The sequence below is a fragment of the Lissotriton helveticus genome, chromosome 1_1 (assembly GCF_964261635.1).
Source record: "Lissotriton helveticus chromosome 1_1, aLisHel1.1, whole genome shotgun sequence".
Taxonomy (NCBI): Eukaryota; Metazoa; Chordata; class Amphibia; order Caudata; family Salamandridae; genus Lissotriton; species Lissotriton helveticus.
The window spans coordinates 1,865,502,720-1,865,519,220 of record NC_136057.1 but is presented as its reverse complement, the minus strand read 5'-3'; the positions used below and the strand labels follow the sequence as shown (position 1 = coordinate 1,865,519,220).

General features: G+C 45.6%; 1 protein-coding gene across 4 annotated transcripts in view; it reads right to left on the bottom strand.

Moving 5' to 3' along the window:
• RABGAP1L (RAB GTPase activating protein 1 like) overlaps positions 1–16,501 on the bottom strand; it is a 1,373,174-nt gene that overhangs the window by 15,931 nt on the left and 1,340,742 nt on the right. For all 4 annotated transcript variants that reach the window (XM_078641752.1, XM_078641767.1, XM_078641773.1 and 1 more), the window contains one exon: positions 4,724–4,828. In XM_078641752.1, coding sequence (XP_078497878.1) covers positions 4,724–4,828 — 105 coding nt within the window. The remainder of the gene's footprint in view (positions 1–4,723; positions 4,829–16,501) is intronic.

Sequence of the window (16,501 nt, the reverse complement as noted above, 5' to 3'; positions counted from 1 at the left end):
GAGGGTGAATGTCTCATGACAAGTTACGCTTGCATTTTGGGTTAAACATTGGGATTGGGATTACACTATTCTTTCATTTGCAGTAAAAAAAAAAAAATTGAAAGGATTTAGCAGCGTATGATCTGCACTTAGCAGTAAAGCTGGCAAGCATGAAACACATGGGGCGTAATCCGGAAGGGGGATGCAGATGGGTCAGTTCAGGACCAGGGCCAGACTGGGAACTGAAAGCAGCCCTGGCAAATAGTGCCAGACCAGCCCCCGCCCGGCGCATAGCGAGCAAGCTCAGCGAGTGAGCCCGACCGCTCCTAGGGGGATTTGGGGGGGGGGAAATTTGGGAAAAAGACAGACCAAAATGCACAAGTTACTTACCTTCGGTAACGATATATCTGTAAGAAACAGTAGTTAGTATTAGATTCCTTACCTTAGAATATCCCCAGGCTCTGCGTCCGTCGTCGGCGTTGTTGGCGCCGGGATGACGTCGCCGGAGTACTTAGACGTCGCCCTCCGTGCCAGAAAGGCAGAGCCATGATAAAAACTAACACTGGTGCCATGAAACTAGGGACCTCAAAGAGATGACCTTAACCCTAGATATCGGTTCGCAGAACGGGGAGGATGGGTGGGGCGGTAAGTAATCTAATACTAACTACTGTTTCTTACAGATATATCGTTACCGAAGGTAAGTAACTTGTGCATCTGAAAGAAACAGGTTAGTAATAGATTCCTTACCTTAGAATAGATACCCCAGCAATACCAATGCCGGTGGTGGGTCTGCAAACCAATAATCACACCAGAATCTCCTGGAGAACGGAACAGACGAAAAAGCCATCTCTCCGGACTTGGGTGTCTGGGCAGTTGTGTCTAGCAAACGTGTGCAGCGAGGCCCACGTAGCTGCCTGACAAATGTCCTGCAAGGGGACTCCCCGATCCAAGGCAGTAGTAGCCGCCGTGGACTGAGTGGAATGGGCACACAGCCCCACAGGAGGCTCCTTTTTAGCCAGAGAATAACAAGCCTTGATGCACAAGATGATCCATCGAGAAATGATTCGTTTGTACACCGACCGTCCTTTCTTAGCGCCCACGTAACCAACAAAGAGTTGGTCATCCACCCGGAACTGGCGTGTGCGATCCAGATAGTATGAAAGCGCACGTTTTGGGTCCAGACAGTGGAGCCTCTCTTCCTCTTTCGAGGGATGCGGAGGCGGAAAGAAGGTGGGCAAGGTGATAGACTGCCCGATGTGGAAGACTGTGACTACCTTGGGCGCGTCCGCAACACAACTTTGTCCGGATGGACAGAAAGGAAAGGAGGTTGTGAAGAAAGGGCCTGGAGCTCACTCACTCTCCTGGCAGAGGTGATGGCAACCAGGAATGCAGTATTAAGCGTGAGAAGACGAAGAGGACAGTTATGAAGTGGCTCGAAAGGAGCGCACATCAGATAAGTCAGATCAAGGTTCAAGTCCCACTGAGGCATCACGAATGGAACAGGGGGAAACATACGAGTGATGCCCTTCAAGAACCTATTTACAACCAGGGACTTGAACAAACAGGGCTGATCAGGTAGCCTTAAGAAGGCGGAAATGGCAGAGCGGTAGCCCTTGATTGGGCCCAGAGCAGAGCCCTGCTGGGCAAGAGAAAGAAGGAAGAGGAGAACCTCAGAAAGGGGGGCAGAGAGTGCATCCACAGCCTTTGCTGTGCACCATGCCAAAAAATTTGTTCCACTAACAAGCGTATACCGATTTTGTAGAGTGACACCTGGCTGCCAGAATTACATCGCAGACTTCAGGAGGCAAGTCAAATGGCCTCAACTGTCGCCACTCAATCTCCACGCATGGAGGTGGAGACTGGACAGGTTCGGGTGGAGGACCGTCCCCTGCTGCTGCGACAGAAGGTCCTCCTGAAGAGGCTGACGAATCGGGGGATCAACTAACATGCTGAGTAGCTCGGGATACCAGTATCTTCGTGCCCAGTCCAGAGCCACAAGGATGACTTGTGCCCGGTCGCGCCTGATCTTCTTCAGCACTCTGGGCAGAAGTGGTATAGGCGGAAAGGCGTACAACAGACCGCATCTTCACTCGCGACGAAAAGCGTCTTCGAGCGAGTGCCGCCTTGGAAATTCCAATGCGCAGAACTGATGACATTGCGTGTTCTCTTCTGTGGCGAATAGATCTACTCAAGGCTCTCCCCACTGCTGAAAGAGGCCTTGCGCCACGTCCGAGTTCAGAGTCACGGAACAATGGGAGTTCTGTTGCTCAGGCATGGCTTGCGGCATGCCAAAGTCCACAGGGAGTCGTTATGAGGATGGGGTGCACCTGTCCAGTGTGGGACTTGCTCTTGCTGTACCTGGAAGAGGCCCTAGAAATAGCAGGATGTAAGTAGGAATGCCGGCCTTGGTGGGGGGTCCTGGCTGCGACGGTCGCCACACCCAGGGCTGTGGCGGAGTTACAGGGCGATCCAGAGGTGGAAAGGTACTCAGGGGTGCCCTCTTCAGGAGCACAAAGGGTGCTGAGGCCTAATATCCCCAGGAAGTCTTCGCAGTGGACCCTGAGGTGCGACGGCGCCCCGTCTGTCCTATGGGCGGTTGGAAACCTGTACAACCGAGGGTCGCTTGAACGCTCCGCTCCTCGTGGGGGGGGGGGAACCAGAAGTTTTTCTATTTAACTAGCGCATGGCAGAATGTTTTCCCCCAAGAAGTGGAAATAAATTGTTGATGTTTAATTTCATGGTTGTAAGGACAGAAGCCCCATTTGTCACAATAGTTTAAGCCTTTCAGCTACATTGTACCAATGTGGCTTTGCTTTTAGTCTGAATTAATCTCTTAAGTCTGCTCTGGAGGCATTGAGCACCAAGGGAGCCTAAAAACAGGCAACGCAAAGTGCAGTTGTTCCGGTATATACTCATGCATCCACTCACAGACCCACTCAGACACTCACGCATCCAGTCACAGACACTCGCACCCACTCAAAGACCCACTCAGACACTCACACACCTACTCACAGATACGCACAGGAACTCCTACACCCACTTACACAGCCATGTACACACCCATACAGTCACTCACACCCACAAACCCATTCACATATCCACTCAGGGACCCATACAGCCACTCAGACTCACCTACCTATACAGCCACTCACACACCCACTCTCAAAGCTTGCAGGTTAATAAGGAAATACTATCTTTTTCAGATGTTGAAATTCAATGAAAAATAATAAGTTTACAAGGACGTTATAGTTAGGAAATTTACTTTTTTTAGATGTAGAATTACCTCAAAACAAGTTACAGAGACATTATGGTTAGGAAATATAATTAAAAAGACCTTAGAAATTCACTGAAACCCCCCCCAGAGATTACAGGGACGTTATATTTAAGGCTCAGAATTCACTCGTACAAAACCAGTGAAATTCAGCACTTATAGCTAACTATAATTTATGCCCCCAAATACACTGCTTATGACCTCACATATATCACTGATGACATGGTCAGTGACAACTCAAATGACTTCACTGATGACATAATCCAGTGAGTGTAAGTGTTTTCTAAGAATTTATGAGTGTTACACATATATACTAATCTACTACAAAAGTTAGATTAGTATACTAGTTGTACTACTAATGAGTGATACCTGTACGGGCTTGTTTCATCACACTTCAGAATCAGAAAAAAAATGTGCCTCATTTTTGCTGTCTTACCTGATGATATATTCTCAAATATGTGTACAGTTTATTTACACAGTTCCTTTCTAGGTATTTAAATTACATTGTGTGTTACAAAAAAATGACATCCTACAGCCTTTCCTTTCACGGTCCTTGTACCTCAGCAAGTCTGTCACATAGTTCACTTTAAAAACTCCTCCCACTTTGCAGTCAATGAAAGAAAATTAAACGTCAATTTGCATGTTAAAAGATTAAGCAGTAATGTGTCAGACGACATCATTTCACATTTGACCTCTGTCTCTGAAGCACAGCAAATGTGACAAGATCAACACAAAATGTGAAACCATCTTTAATTATAGAACTTTCACAACACACTCGAATTTGGCTGGCGCCCCACCAGTGGGTCTCGACCCACAGTCTGGCAAACGTTGCCCTAGTCATGCTACTGGGCCCTCGCTGCTGCTTGCATTTCACTGCATTCCACATGTGCGATACTGGCAATGCCAGTTTTTATAAAGGCTTTAAAGCCATTCAAAAATGGCACCCATGCGCACTCATGGATGTCCTTCTTTGAATGTTTTCGTAAAAGATTACTACAAACCATTCAAAGATGGTCACCTGTGGGTACGCTTACTTGTGGATGCATGTGTGGGCATACCTTAATAATACCTGGTAATACTTAATAATATCTTGTAACAAAATCCATTCCAAGATGGCTGCCGTTCATTCACATCTGTGTACATGCATAAGCAGCCATCTTAGCAATGGTTTTTGGCAAATTGTTAACAAAAACATTACAAGATGGCTGTCCCTGTGTTCACAAGTATGTGCATGCACCGGTTGCCATCTTAGAATGGTTTCTGATATACCGTATGACCATTCAAAAGAAACAAGCATTGGGAAAGCCAAGAGCTCCACATTCAAAGCCAGACTTTTTGGCTTTGCCAATGCTTATTCTCCCCATTTAAGAACTCTTGCACTTTTCTGCAGGTTGTGTCTACTGTTTGCTTGAAGAGCTTGGACAAGGTCTCCCTTTGGATGTGTGAAAATGAAATGAGTAAAAGAAATCCCACCTGTGCTGTTTCCTCTTCTTGCTTCCGCTTCTCCTCCTCGGTGTCAACCAATCTCTGCTTGGTTAGAAGGAGCTCCTTATTCAGCACATCCGCCTTGTCCTCTGCCTGAAAACAAGAAGAAGACATGTGAACATACGAGAATGAATGAGCATGAGGTATCAGTAGCATAGCGCTTGTAACAGGGCTATCTCACTTGCGAAAAGGCGCCCCTGTGTCAGTCATTGGGTGTTTAATATCAAGCAGCCACTGGAATAGGCAGAAACTGGTAGCTTGCCAACCATATTTGATGACCTAGTATTGATGTAACATCCAACTCTAAACACAACAGACTAGAAGTGAAGATGCAACACCCAAAATCCAAAACAAAGCCAGGATTATAACACTGGAAGAATTCAAGTATTTTACCAAGAAACCGCAGTACAAGTGCGGTCAGTGGTTTTGGCGTGCCACAAAACGGAGGCCTGCCAGTGCTACACTGCCATATTTCAGTCTGGCTCTGGGTGCATCTTGCACTTTAGTAAATTTGCACGGGGGATCTCTTTCCAGGTGGGGCACACATTTCAGGACAAATGAGAGGGAGCACTTTGAGCGCAGCCACACCATGATTTTTTTGTACCTTGACCAGGACTTTTGGGACCCTGCGGGCAGCATGGGGGGGTACTTGGGAGCTTGCCATTTCGATGTTACTGTGATGCTGAGTACCTCAGGTGAAATTTAACAAAATGCTGCAAGTGACTACAAGTAAATAATGGGGGGGTGGCTGAAATGATTCAAAGAAAGGGACTTGCCTCACTGTGGACACACACTGAAGAGATTATCAGCTGGTTAGCATGAGTATGGTTATGCCATTGTTTTGCAACTCCATGCAGTTCAATGTGGGTGTAACTCCCGGAGCCAAGTTACAGAAAGTGACCTGGGGCTCAATATGTATTTGTGCCCCCAGGAACCTTGGCATTATGGAAGGGGGTAGAGATGCTCGAGTGGATATTTTAGTAATATGGATGGAACTGATGCAATTACAATGGGCAATTCCCTTATTTGCATGAAACGTGGACCAGTGCGAATGAGGGAACGCTTTTCTGTTGCACCTGCACGTTATTAGACGCGGACGCAGAGACAAAGGAGCTGTGTATGTGCCACGTGAGAGTGTCACATAGTTGCTTCCCAACACCTCCAGGACACTCTTATGGAGAAGGTGACTTAGGAACCCAAATGATAATCCCCATGCAGGTAGGTATTGTACCTCACTGCCCAGCCTGCAAGGGGATGCCATTCCACCTCTTCTAAATGAGGTAATGCTTCCTAAAGTTAAAGACGAAGCTGCAGATTCAAGCTGCGACCCACTCTTTCAATAAGGCACTCTCTTCAGAGCAAGTGTGTGCCTGGGCTGAGGACAGAGAATTATTCATGCAAACCTGTGCACTGCACGAGTCCGCATCAGGTGCACCTGGTTAAGGGTGTGATGTGGAGCAAACGGGGACCGTGCACCCGATGTGCAATTCAGGCACTGCTCGATGAGCTGATGCAATTCAGTCTAGATGGGGGAGGGAATCCAAGCACGAGTGGGGGGACGCATTACCACAAGAGCAGCCAAAGCAGGTACCAACTTTCAGATTTCAAATGTAAGAATAAGGGGACCTACATGCTAATCCAAAAGTACACTACAGGTTTCACAAATGCCAAGTGACCATATATTATTTGTGACAGTCTGATGTAGCAAACAGCATTTCACACGCATGGATTTTAGGACCACACACAGGCAAATATTAAACTACAAGGCCCACAATGCAAAGTGAACTTGACCACGAAGTCCGGACTAGCTGAGGTCCATATGATACTGCATTTTACGTTATTGTTTGTACTGTATACTCAGACGTTATCCCAAGGTGTGGAGACTTAGCACTGGATGTACAATGCAGAGAATCCAACTTTTAAAATATTAGGATGCAGAGAGTCAGCACTGGATGTACCAGGGAGCAGAGACTCCAGCACTGGTTGTAATACTGCGCAGAGGCTCCAGCACTGGTTGTAACACTGCCCAGAGGCTCCAGCACTGGATGTACCAGGGAGCAGAGACTGCAGCAGTGGTTGTAACACTGCGCAGAGGTTCCAGCACTGGTTGTAACACTGCGCAGAGGTTCCAGCACTGGTTGTAACACTGCGCAGAGGCTCCAGCACTGGTTGTAACACTGCGCAGAGGCTCCAGCACTGGTTGTAACACTGCGCAGAGGCTCCAGCACTGGTTGTAACACTGCGCAGAGGCTCCAGCACTGGATGTACCAGGGAGCAGAGACTCCAGCACTGGTTGTAATACTGCGCAGAGGCTCCAGCACTGGTTGTAACACTGCCCAGAGGCTCCAGCACTGGATGTACCAGGGAGCAGAGACTGCAGCACTGGTTGTAACACTGCGCAGAGGTTCCAGCACTGGTTGTAACACTGCACAGAGGTTCCAGCACTGGTTGTAACACTGCGCAGAGGCTCCAGCACTGGTTGTAACACTGCGCAGAGGCTCCAGCACTGGTTGTAACACTGCGCAGAGGCTCCAGCACTGGTTGTAACACTGCGCAGAGGCTCCAGCACTGGATGTACCAGGGAGCAGAGACTGCAGCACTGGTTGTAACACTGCGCAGAGGTTCCAGCACTGGTTGTAACACTACACAGAGGTTCCAGCACTGGTTGTAACACTGCGCAGAGGCTCCAGCACTGGTTGTAACACTGCGCAGAGGCTCCAGCACTGGTTGTAACACTGCGCAGAGGCTCCAGCACTGGTTGTAACACTGCGCAGAGGCTCCAGCACTGGATGTACCAGGGAGCAGAGACTGCAGCACTGGTTGTAACACTGCGCAGCGGTTCCAGCACTGGATGTACCAGAGTGCAGAAACTCCAGCTTTTGATACACCAGGGTATAAAGATTCCAGCACTGGATGTTCCAGGGAGCAGAGAATCAGCACTGGAAGTACCAGGAGGCAGAGAGTCAGCACAGGTGTACCAGGAGGCAGGGAGTCAGCACTGGATGTACCAGGAGGCAGAGAATCAGCACAGGTGTACCAGGAGGCAGAGAGTCAGCACGATATTTGATCTTATGATCTATAGGGTATGTTATGTAATTTTTGCACTTGCACTTTTTGTACTTGGATTATACATGTTTACATAAATCGCCAGGGTCCATATATGAATCATGTACTTGCACTTACTGTATTAGGATTTTATATGTCTATGAATTTTATGAACATTTGTCTATTATCTTGTTGCTTCTGTAACTCTATTATTGTGATGACTGATTTATGACTGTTTTGCTTATATGGTTGATTTATTTAACCGATTAAAAGCTTTCAAACTGAACTGAGTCAGCACTGAATGTGCCAGGTTGGAAAAAACGATCGAGTTGGATGTACCAGAGTGCAGAGACTCCAGCTTTTGACACACCAGGGTGCAGAGACTCCAGCACTGGATATTCCAGGAGGCAGAGAGTCAGCACTGGATGTAACAGGTTGGTAAAAACTACAGAGTTGGATGTACCAGAGTGCAGAGACTCCAGCTTTTGATACACCAGGGTGCAGAGACTCCAGCACTGGGTGTTCCAAGGAGCAGAGACGTCAGCACTTGATGCACCAGGAGGCAGAAAGTCAGCACTGAATGTACCATGTTGGAAACCTACAGAGTTGGATGTGCTATAGTGCAGAGACTCCACCTTTTGATATACCCGGGTGCAAAGTCAGTACTGGATACATCAGGGTGCAGAGACACAGCAAAGTGTATATACTTGAGCACTTGGTACACCAGGCTGTACAGTCAGCATTGAAGTTAATCCCCAAAGACCGCTACGAGCGACGACAAATGGACTACGTTTTCGAATAATCCAGCGTGAAGGGTGTAGTACCATTTTCTGTTCCCATAGGTCCCTATGGAGTAATACCCAGCAATAAGTGAAAACTGAGATGGCTGAAAAGCTGTCGAATACATTGCTGCCTGCACTCGTTTACCACCCAAAAGCACTGCCCAGACCAGAAAACAAATACATAGCATGTAAGTTCTACACAATAAAAAGTTGGTATCTTCGTTGCTTTACCATTTAACGTATAGATTATATCACAGATATATACAAAACTAATATTAAGTAAACAGCCAGGCTTGACGCTAAATATAAAAATAAATGCAAAAAGAACAATTGATGGATAGAATGCAGAACAATGTCATACATTCACCCCAGTACAGAGATCTGGGCCTAAATCCATCGTTTTTTTGACCACCATGCCATTCCAGTTTGGGCCCAGCCGTATGCAAATCAGTCTTGACCCTGCGTCCAATGGGAACAGTCCAGCCCGAACTGCCAGGTCAGGTCCTCCCTGGACTGGAAACAAGCATCCTAGGACCGCTTTCGGCCCTCATCAGCCAGGATATCTTGACTCCAGTGGCATGGAGAGCACGGGACTCACGTCTGAGCATATCCGTCCCACTCGGAGTGACAACTGCAAAAAGAACAATTGCAGGACGCTAAATATATGCAGTTTCGTACTGATAATTGGCCCGTGCCATTCAATAAGACTATCGATTTGGAGAAGAGAGTGTAATCGCTAGATGCAAGATATTCAATAGCGTTGTGTTGTGGAAGAAGGAAAGAGCTGGACAAAAAGATACAAGCTTCCCTAGGATTGTACGAATATTGCGACGACTATCTATATATCTAAAACAACAGGAACCAAATAAAGAGCAGTTCCATTTCCACATACTGAGATTGAACCACTACAACTGTACCGTCTAGAAGATCAGTTGAAATTAATTCCAGGGGTCATCTATATTCTACACAATAGTCCTGAAGATGGTCTCACGGACGATTGCATGAGAGACCGAAACGTCGACCTTTTACACTTTTTTTCAGAAAACAATTCTGTAAAAAAGAAAAGTGTATACAATTGTGACATTGACGGACCATCTAAATCCTTATGATATCCTCTTGTTAAATTGTGTGTTTGAAATTGAAGTACCCTTTATGAACTTTTGAAAGATAAAATTCTCTTTTTATATACACCTGTGTCTGTATATTTTCTGGTTATATGTAGCATGATCGAGTCATTGTTCTGACTCTTTACAGAACTTAAAATATTTGAGGTATATGTTATACAAAATTTTTACGAGAAAGAAATTAATTAACAAGTTGACTGAAAACTCTTGTGTTGAATGATAACGTGAAATAATACAACTAAGTATTTCAAGTAAATCACTTGTAGGCACCTTTACCCGTTTATTTGGGTAGATTGGGTTTCCCATTATTCTTGACCATTCAATAAGAGTGGCCCTGATTAGCGAATTAGACGGCTAAACAACTGGCCCACATTTACAAATCAAGGCATTCTGACCCTGTAAAAACATGCAGTAGTTTTGCAAGGGATGGTAGACTGCAGGCATGTGTTCTTGCTGCAGGCAATGTTAGTGGTCATTTCACGGAAATCAAAAGTAAAAACCGGCCGACCCCTGCCCCAAAGGAGGCCCACAAACAGCCAGAAAACGGCCAGCACAGAAACCAGTCAGACCAACACTTCTGGCACTTTCTGATTGCCCTATAGGCCAGTACGACCCTGAATGTATGTTCACCGCTGCCAAAAAAGCATTATCGTATTGCACTGCACTTCATGTTCCATGCTGTGGTACCGCTCCCTGCTACAGGATGCTCTTGTAGTGCAAAGAAGCCGACTAAAATGAGTCTCCTTCTGTCAAAATAAACACGCGACACAATTAATAAGCATTATTACTGTCCTTTCCACAGTTGTCATTTCTGGTTCTGGGCAATGTCTCTTTCGTGACATGTATGAAAGTAACTTACTGCTGGCCCAGCTATTTCCGGTCAGTCTCCTAGTATGACACTGTTTCTCTTATTTGTTGTCTTGAGGAAAAGCTTCCTTAAAACTCCATACAGAACACTTATAACTATAAAGTGACGACCTTTAGATTCAAGAAAACTAAATGAGGTGGTAACAATTTCCTTGTTGGAGCTCCTACACACTGGAATCTGCTGCCTCTCCACATTAGATCTACATCTTCGCAACAGGTTTTCAGAAAACTTCTTAAAACTTGCCATTTCAATTGTTAACTTTCGTGTCCTAAACGGTCCCATTTACTCTGTGTAGCTATCAGTGCCAAGACACCCTTGGGTATACGCTGCGCTATATAATTTTGAAAACATAACATAACTTAGGATTTGGGCAACGAGTTATCACAGTTTAGATACCACTCCTCCCACTTAACACTGGTCAATGTTTTCGTCCCCAGATCCTTCCAGGAGCAGGGACACTGGTCCTAATTTTACCAGACTGACTATCTTGACCGTGAAATAACATGCAGGGGGGTTTCAGGCACAAACGCATTCCAAAACCACCCTACAGCATGAGGGGGGGGGGGGAACACAGAATGTTTCACCCTGCTAGTGAACAGCCTGCAGACACCCTACTCATCCACCCCATATACACCACCCTGCTCCCCTTTACCACCTACTAAAAGCAGCCAGTCAATAGAGGCTTGAACCCAAGGAATTGGCAATTCAATTTGACCCCCCAAAAAATTGGGTCTGCATAGTTAACCCCTATGCTGTGGTGATTAACTCTTAATGGCACTGTACAGGTCTGGTAGGATGTGTCTGCACAGTGATCCTATTTATGGGTTTGCACTCCACTATTATGTTCAAATAGTAATCGAGCCATCGTTGGCAAACACACCTAGGTCTCGACTTCGCCCAAGACAATCGGACTCTATCCTCTCTGAGTCTGTGTGTCGGCCAGCCACCTGAGGCCATTTAGTCAGCGTCTGATGAATGTTTGCCTGTGTGCTTGTCTTCAGACTAAAGTAAGGTGTTTGGCAAATTCTACGTTTTGTTGCAGTGACCTACAAATTCTATATTGCTACATTTCCCTAGGTGGATTGCTTCTTTATGACGACTAATCCTGCCTCATTTTCAAAAGATTCTGCGAGCTGCCACTACTTTCGTAAGGAACGGTTGTGAAAAGGACTCTAGTCATGTTTCTGCAGGGTTAACCACTCACTGGACTGCATTATAATGCCCCTTTCCTCAATATAGCACCAACAAGGAATCTTATCAGTTTCGCTATGTGCTATGACTGGGGAGGTTTCTGTCAAGCACAGATGATGCCAGCACGAAGGAGGTGCAGGTTTCTGTGGGAGATTGACCCACTGTGCATAATCCTTTCAACTATAAAACCACCCACTTAATCCCCATAATTTTAAGATCATCATTCGGGAAATGATAGCCTTTAAGAGTATTAGCATTAATTTTGCCTATGGATTGAAGTATGTTAGTTGCTTCATAATGGCGCGGAAAGCATGCAGGGATTTTCTTAAAGAGTGTTGTTATTAATCATTTGAAATGTACAAATGCTCCTGGTAGGTAAACTCTTTGGTGCGCTCGACCTCATCTGTACATAATAATTATGTGTTTGTTGTTCTTTGATTTTTATTCTGGAAGATCATAATTTCAGTATTTTTTGGCACATCGGCAACACACCATTTTTACAGTGCTCTTCCAGGAAATACACCCTGCACTGAACCCTGCTATAGGAGCCACAATTAGTAGGCCATCCAGTGTTGGACTGGAACAGAAGAAATAGGCCCAGGTACCAAAATAAAAGTGGTCCCAATTAACTAATTGTATAGCTAAAAACAATGGCGCACATTTGCAAATTGGGGCAGCTTTGAACTAGTAAAGACACACTGCATGGGTATTTTGCAATGTGTGGGAGACGGCATGCATATGTGCTAGCCTTGCCGCAGGCAATGTTTGTAGTAATAGGGAAATCAACAGTAAGAACCGGTCCACCAGACAATAAAACAGGCCCACAAACAAACAAAAAAGTCAGCCCACAGACACTCTAACCTGTCAGACTAGTCCGACCCCCAGGTAATCTGCAAGCTTTCGAACCCATTCAGTATTACATTTGGGCTGTAGGATTGGTCTAGCAGATAGCAGCTCTCATGGACTTAGTAAGTGAACATGAATAGTTAGTTATCTTTCTACTCTTTAGTCCAGACACGTTTGCATGTTATTAGTATGCACCGATCAAAGCTGACTGAGCAATCGCAAATGTTTTGCTGTGTGTTCCCCCTCTTGGGTTCAAGCGGCCAGTAGTTTAAATTAGTTGTGGTGTCAGGGTGAGCTAAACACTTTTTGTAAGTTAACGTGGCGGGTAAATAGTTCCCTCTTTTTGTTCTAGACATATTTACTGACCAAGGTTTCTAATGTGAAGACTGAGTCCGTGGTTTGCTCTGTGCGATTGAAAACGATCTGATTCCTGCATAAAATACACCTGTCGACACAGGTTCCAAGAGGGGCCCACGTCCTGTATGACAAATTCGGTCAATTCTTGCTTTTAACCAGCCGCAGGCTAAATACTGGGCGTTAATTGTTGTCTGCAACATTTTACATATAGGCTTAAATATGGCATAATGCCAATTACTATTGCCTAAAGTGCCAAAGACTATCTGAAGTAAACTGCAAGACACTAGGCCACTTTGTATGGTGTGTAAAGTAGGCGAGACTCTCAGCAATTATTAAACCACTAACGCCGAGAGGTCAGAAACAGCTTGTGGAAGATTTAGAAAGACACTTTCGTCCACATTAGGGTACTCACAAAAACATTTGGAAAACATGAATCTCCTCCACTCATATTAAAAGCCTAGCTAAGTGCAATGTGCTGCTGAGAGGGCCGGCTGTGTAACCAGTACACACGGTTGCCTGGGTGCGGAAATGACTCTGCGGTTATATTGCTGGCATTGCAAGACGCCACCCATTAATTACATTCTGCAACAAAAGAGAGCACGACCCATGAACAGCAGCACAGAGGTTACGCGTGCTAGACTAAATGTAACTAAGGGGAGCCCCTGATATTAGTAGTTGAAAGCCAGGGTCACCTTGTCTCTGGGCCCGGCTCACACTGCCTGCGTCACATTAAGCCTAAACAAATGAGTGCTGACTGCGCACTTGTTGCTTTGACGGCTCCTTGACAATTGAAGAGGCACTATAAATGTGTGATAATTATTTTTAATGCAGTGATACAAGAACTTGCCTTAAAAATGCGTAAGGCTAATGCGTGGCACTTGGCAGAGTTGTGTTTCTCTGGATGTGATCTGTAACATCTCATCTTGTGCAGCACAATTTAATTTTCACTTTGTGCTCTACATATAAAACTTTATAAATAAATAAATGGTTATTCAGATCCTCTATGGCAGGTTTTGTACCAAGGCCCAGAAAGTGAAGCACCAGCAGCGCTTGTATGCCGGAGCAGTACATCAAGCTGCTACTAGAGGTCCCTACTGAGCCAGGCTCCAGCAGTACATCTGTCTCGGTGCAGTGCTGCAAGCTGCTTCTAGAGGTCCCTACTGAGCTAGGAACCAACACTGTAGGTGTCTGGGTGCAGTACCGCAAGCTGCTCATAGAGGTCCCTAGTGAGTCGGACACCAGCACTGCATGTGTCTCAGACTGAGGCTCAATTGCTAATTAAAGCTATATGTACTGCTCAATGTGTACTACATTTGAAAGGCCAGGTCTTGTTCCGTAGCACACCTTACCTCACCAGCAAAACAGAACTTTTCCGTTTACCTGCCAGCCTTTTGGCTACCCTCAAATTCCTTAAAATGAAAACGTGTCACTGAAGCTTTTCGGTCCAGCTCCCTCCTCTGTCCCTGGCTCCCATTAGCACCTTTATTTTAATGCCTTCCCTTATATTCTGAGAGGCATGAACATACGCAAGAAATATTTGACGCAGAGGCAGAGTGGATGGCCTACTATTCTAACTCCAGTCCCAGATAATTAAGGTAAAGCGGTTGTTTGATTTCACTGTCTACTTTCGGCAACCCTGGAGATTGAAGAAAAAAACAAACAGAAGTGAGTGCAAACCAGTAAAATGCTCTGGAGGCTGTGTGGGGCTTTGACAGGCAGAGGACTTGAACAGACAAAAGGAACCCCCAGAACAAACTGATCCAAGAACTGTCTCTGGAAGTGAAAGCCTTCCTTATTTCTTGTTATGCGTGGCATCATAGCGTCACCAAACCCCTGGAGTAGGAGAATTGTATACATCGACTAACTTGATATAATCAAGAGACGATGTGCACATGTGGATGTCAAAATAGCTCGTAAACTTAAATTACTACAACACGGCAGACTGTAAATTATAAAGGACTTTGCTACTGAGGCAATAGTTGTCTGACTTGTAGTGGACTCTTCTGTGTGTGTAGTTGTGAAGTGTATAACAAAGTGGAGAGTTAGGGAAAATTACACAGACTATGTGAGGTGGGAACTCCTGGTCCCCAGGATTAATGATAACAACAATGGAGGAGTACCCCCTATATAGGAAAAGGAAAGCTAGCAATTAGCCACTTCCTTGTGTTTATGTCAAGGTTAGCACAGAGTGCCCCAACCCGTTACCGGACAGAACTTGTCCTTTTTAGAAGACCCCTCACTCACCAACCTAGTTGGTGACATGCTTCATCATCGGGGTCCCACCCCATAGGCCGAGTGCCCATAGGGTGTGCTGCGACACCTGACTACAGTGGAGCGGGTAATTGTTTGTTTATTATATGTGTTTAACGTTACAGTGAAAGGTGTATTAAAAGGGGCCAGTACTACTCACTTCAAGACTTTATTCTTGAGCGTCTGAACCCCAATAAAACCAGTGTGGCACCTGTGCCTAACTAGGAAGGCTTCGGTGTCTCAAGAAGTGTAATGTTTAAAAATAGCAAAGTGTGCTATGTGCAAAATTACAAGATAAGATAATAAAAAGGTCTACATGTTTCAACCATCGCAAAAAATTCTTTGGTTTTCGTCAGGACCGTGAGGATTACACGGGGTGGTACGCACACGCTAAGGTGCGCCCAGCCCTCGTGCAATTTGAAGACCACAAAATTGTGATCTGGTGTAAAAGGGTGTGTTTAAATCCTTATTCAGGAAAAAACCGGCAAGAAAAAGAAGGGAAAACGGGGTTGGGATAGCGTACTAGGAGAGACATAAACAGGGGTGTACATAGAACATATATAGTGCTTAGTGAGGTCACCCCCATCAGGTGGCTGTCTATATTGTAAAGTCATATAGGTTGTGCAAGTCCCAGAGTGGACTCCAGTGACTGTTACTGGATTGCGCTTTTGTGGGTACCGTCAATGAGGCACGTTTTGTGAGGCACTTTACACATAGTGGCTGGCGGTAGGAGTGAGGAGGGATTGTTAACTAATATTTGCGTGCTATTCTCAATGCAGTATTAGTGTTTTTTTTTAGAGGTTTTTTAGAAAAAACTGTTCATGCGAAGCTTACACTTGAAGCGGTAATTGGCGCTTCATGGGCTTCGGATCTACCAAGACGGCAAAGTGTCCGTCACCTACGGAGTAAGGGTAAACATAAGAACATTTAAAGGAAAATTTTCCAATGCGCGCATTGTACTCCAACTCCTGAAACTCGGATACGGTGCTGGCGCACCGCGTTGTACCCGTTTTCGGTGAGTGTGTACTTACTTGTGGTCTGCGATCATCTGGCGGTAAACCTACTTGGTTACTGCTCTCAAAGCCCCGTGGAGTGATCAGTGCTTCAGTGAAGCCGGTAAAATAACCTACTGAGTATTTCCTTGTTTAGGCGTGGCTAGATGTGTCACCGTCTCGGTGGCCAATCAGAGGGCATACTGAGGGCGTGCCTCACTTACGTTCCGATCACGTGGCTTCTACGACATGACGTATAGCCGGCTGGTTACCTTGGTAACCATGCTTTCGCATTCGGAATATATGCAACG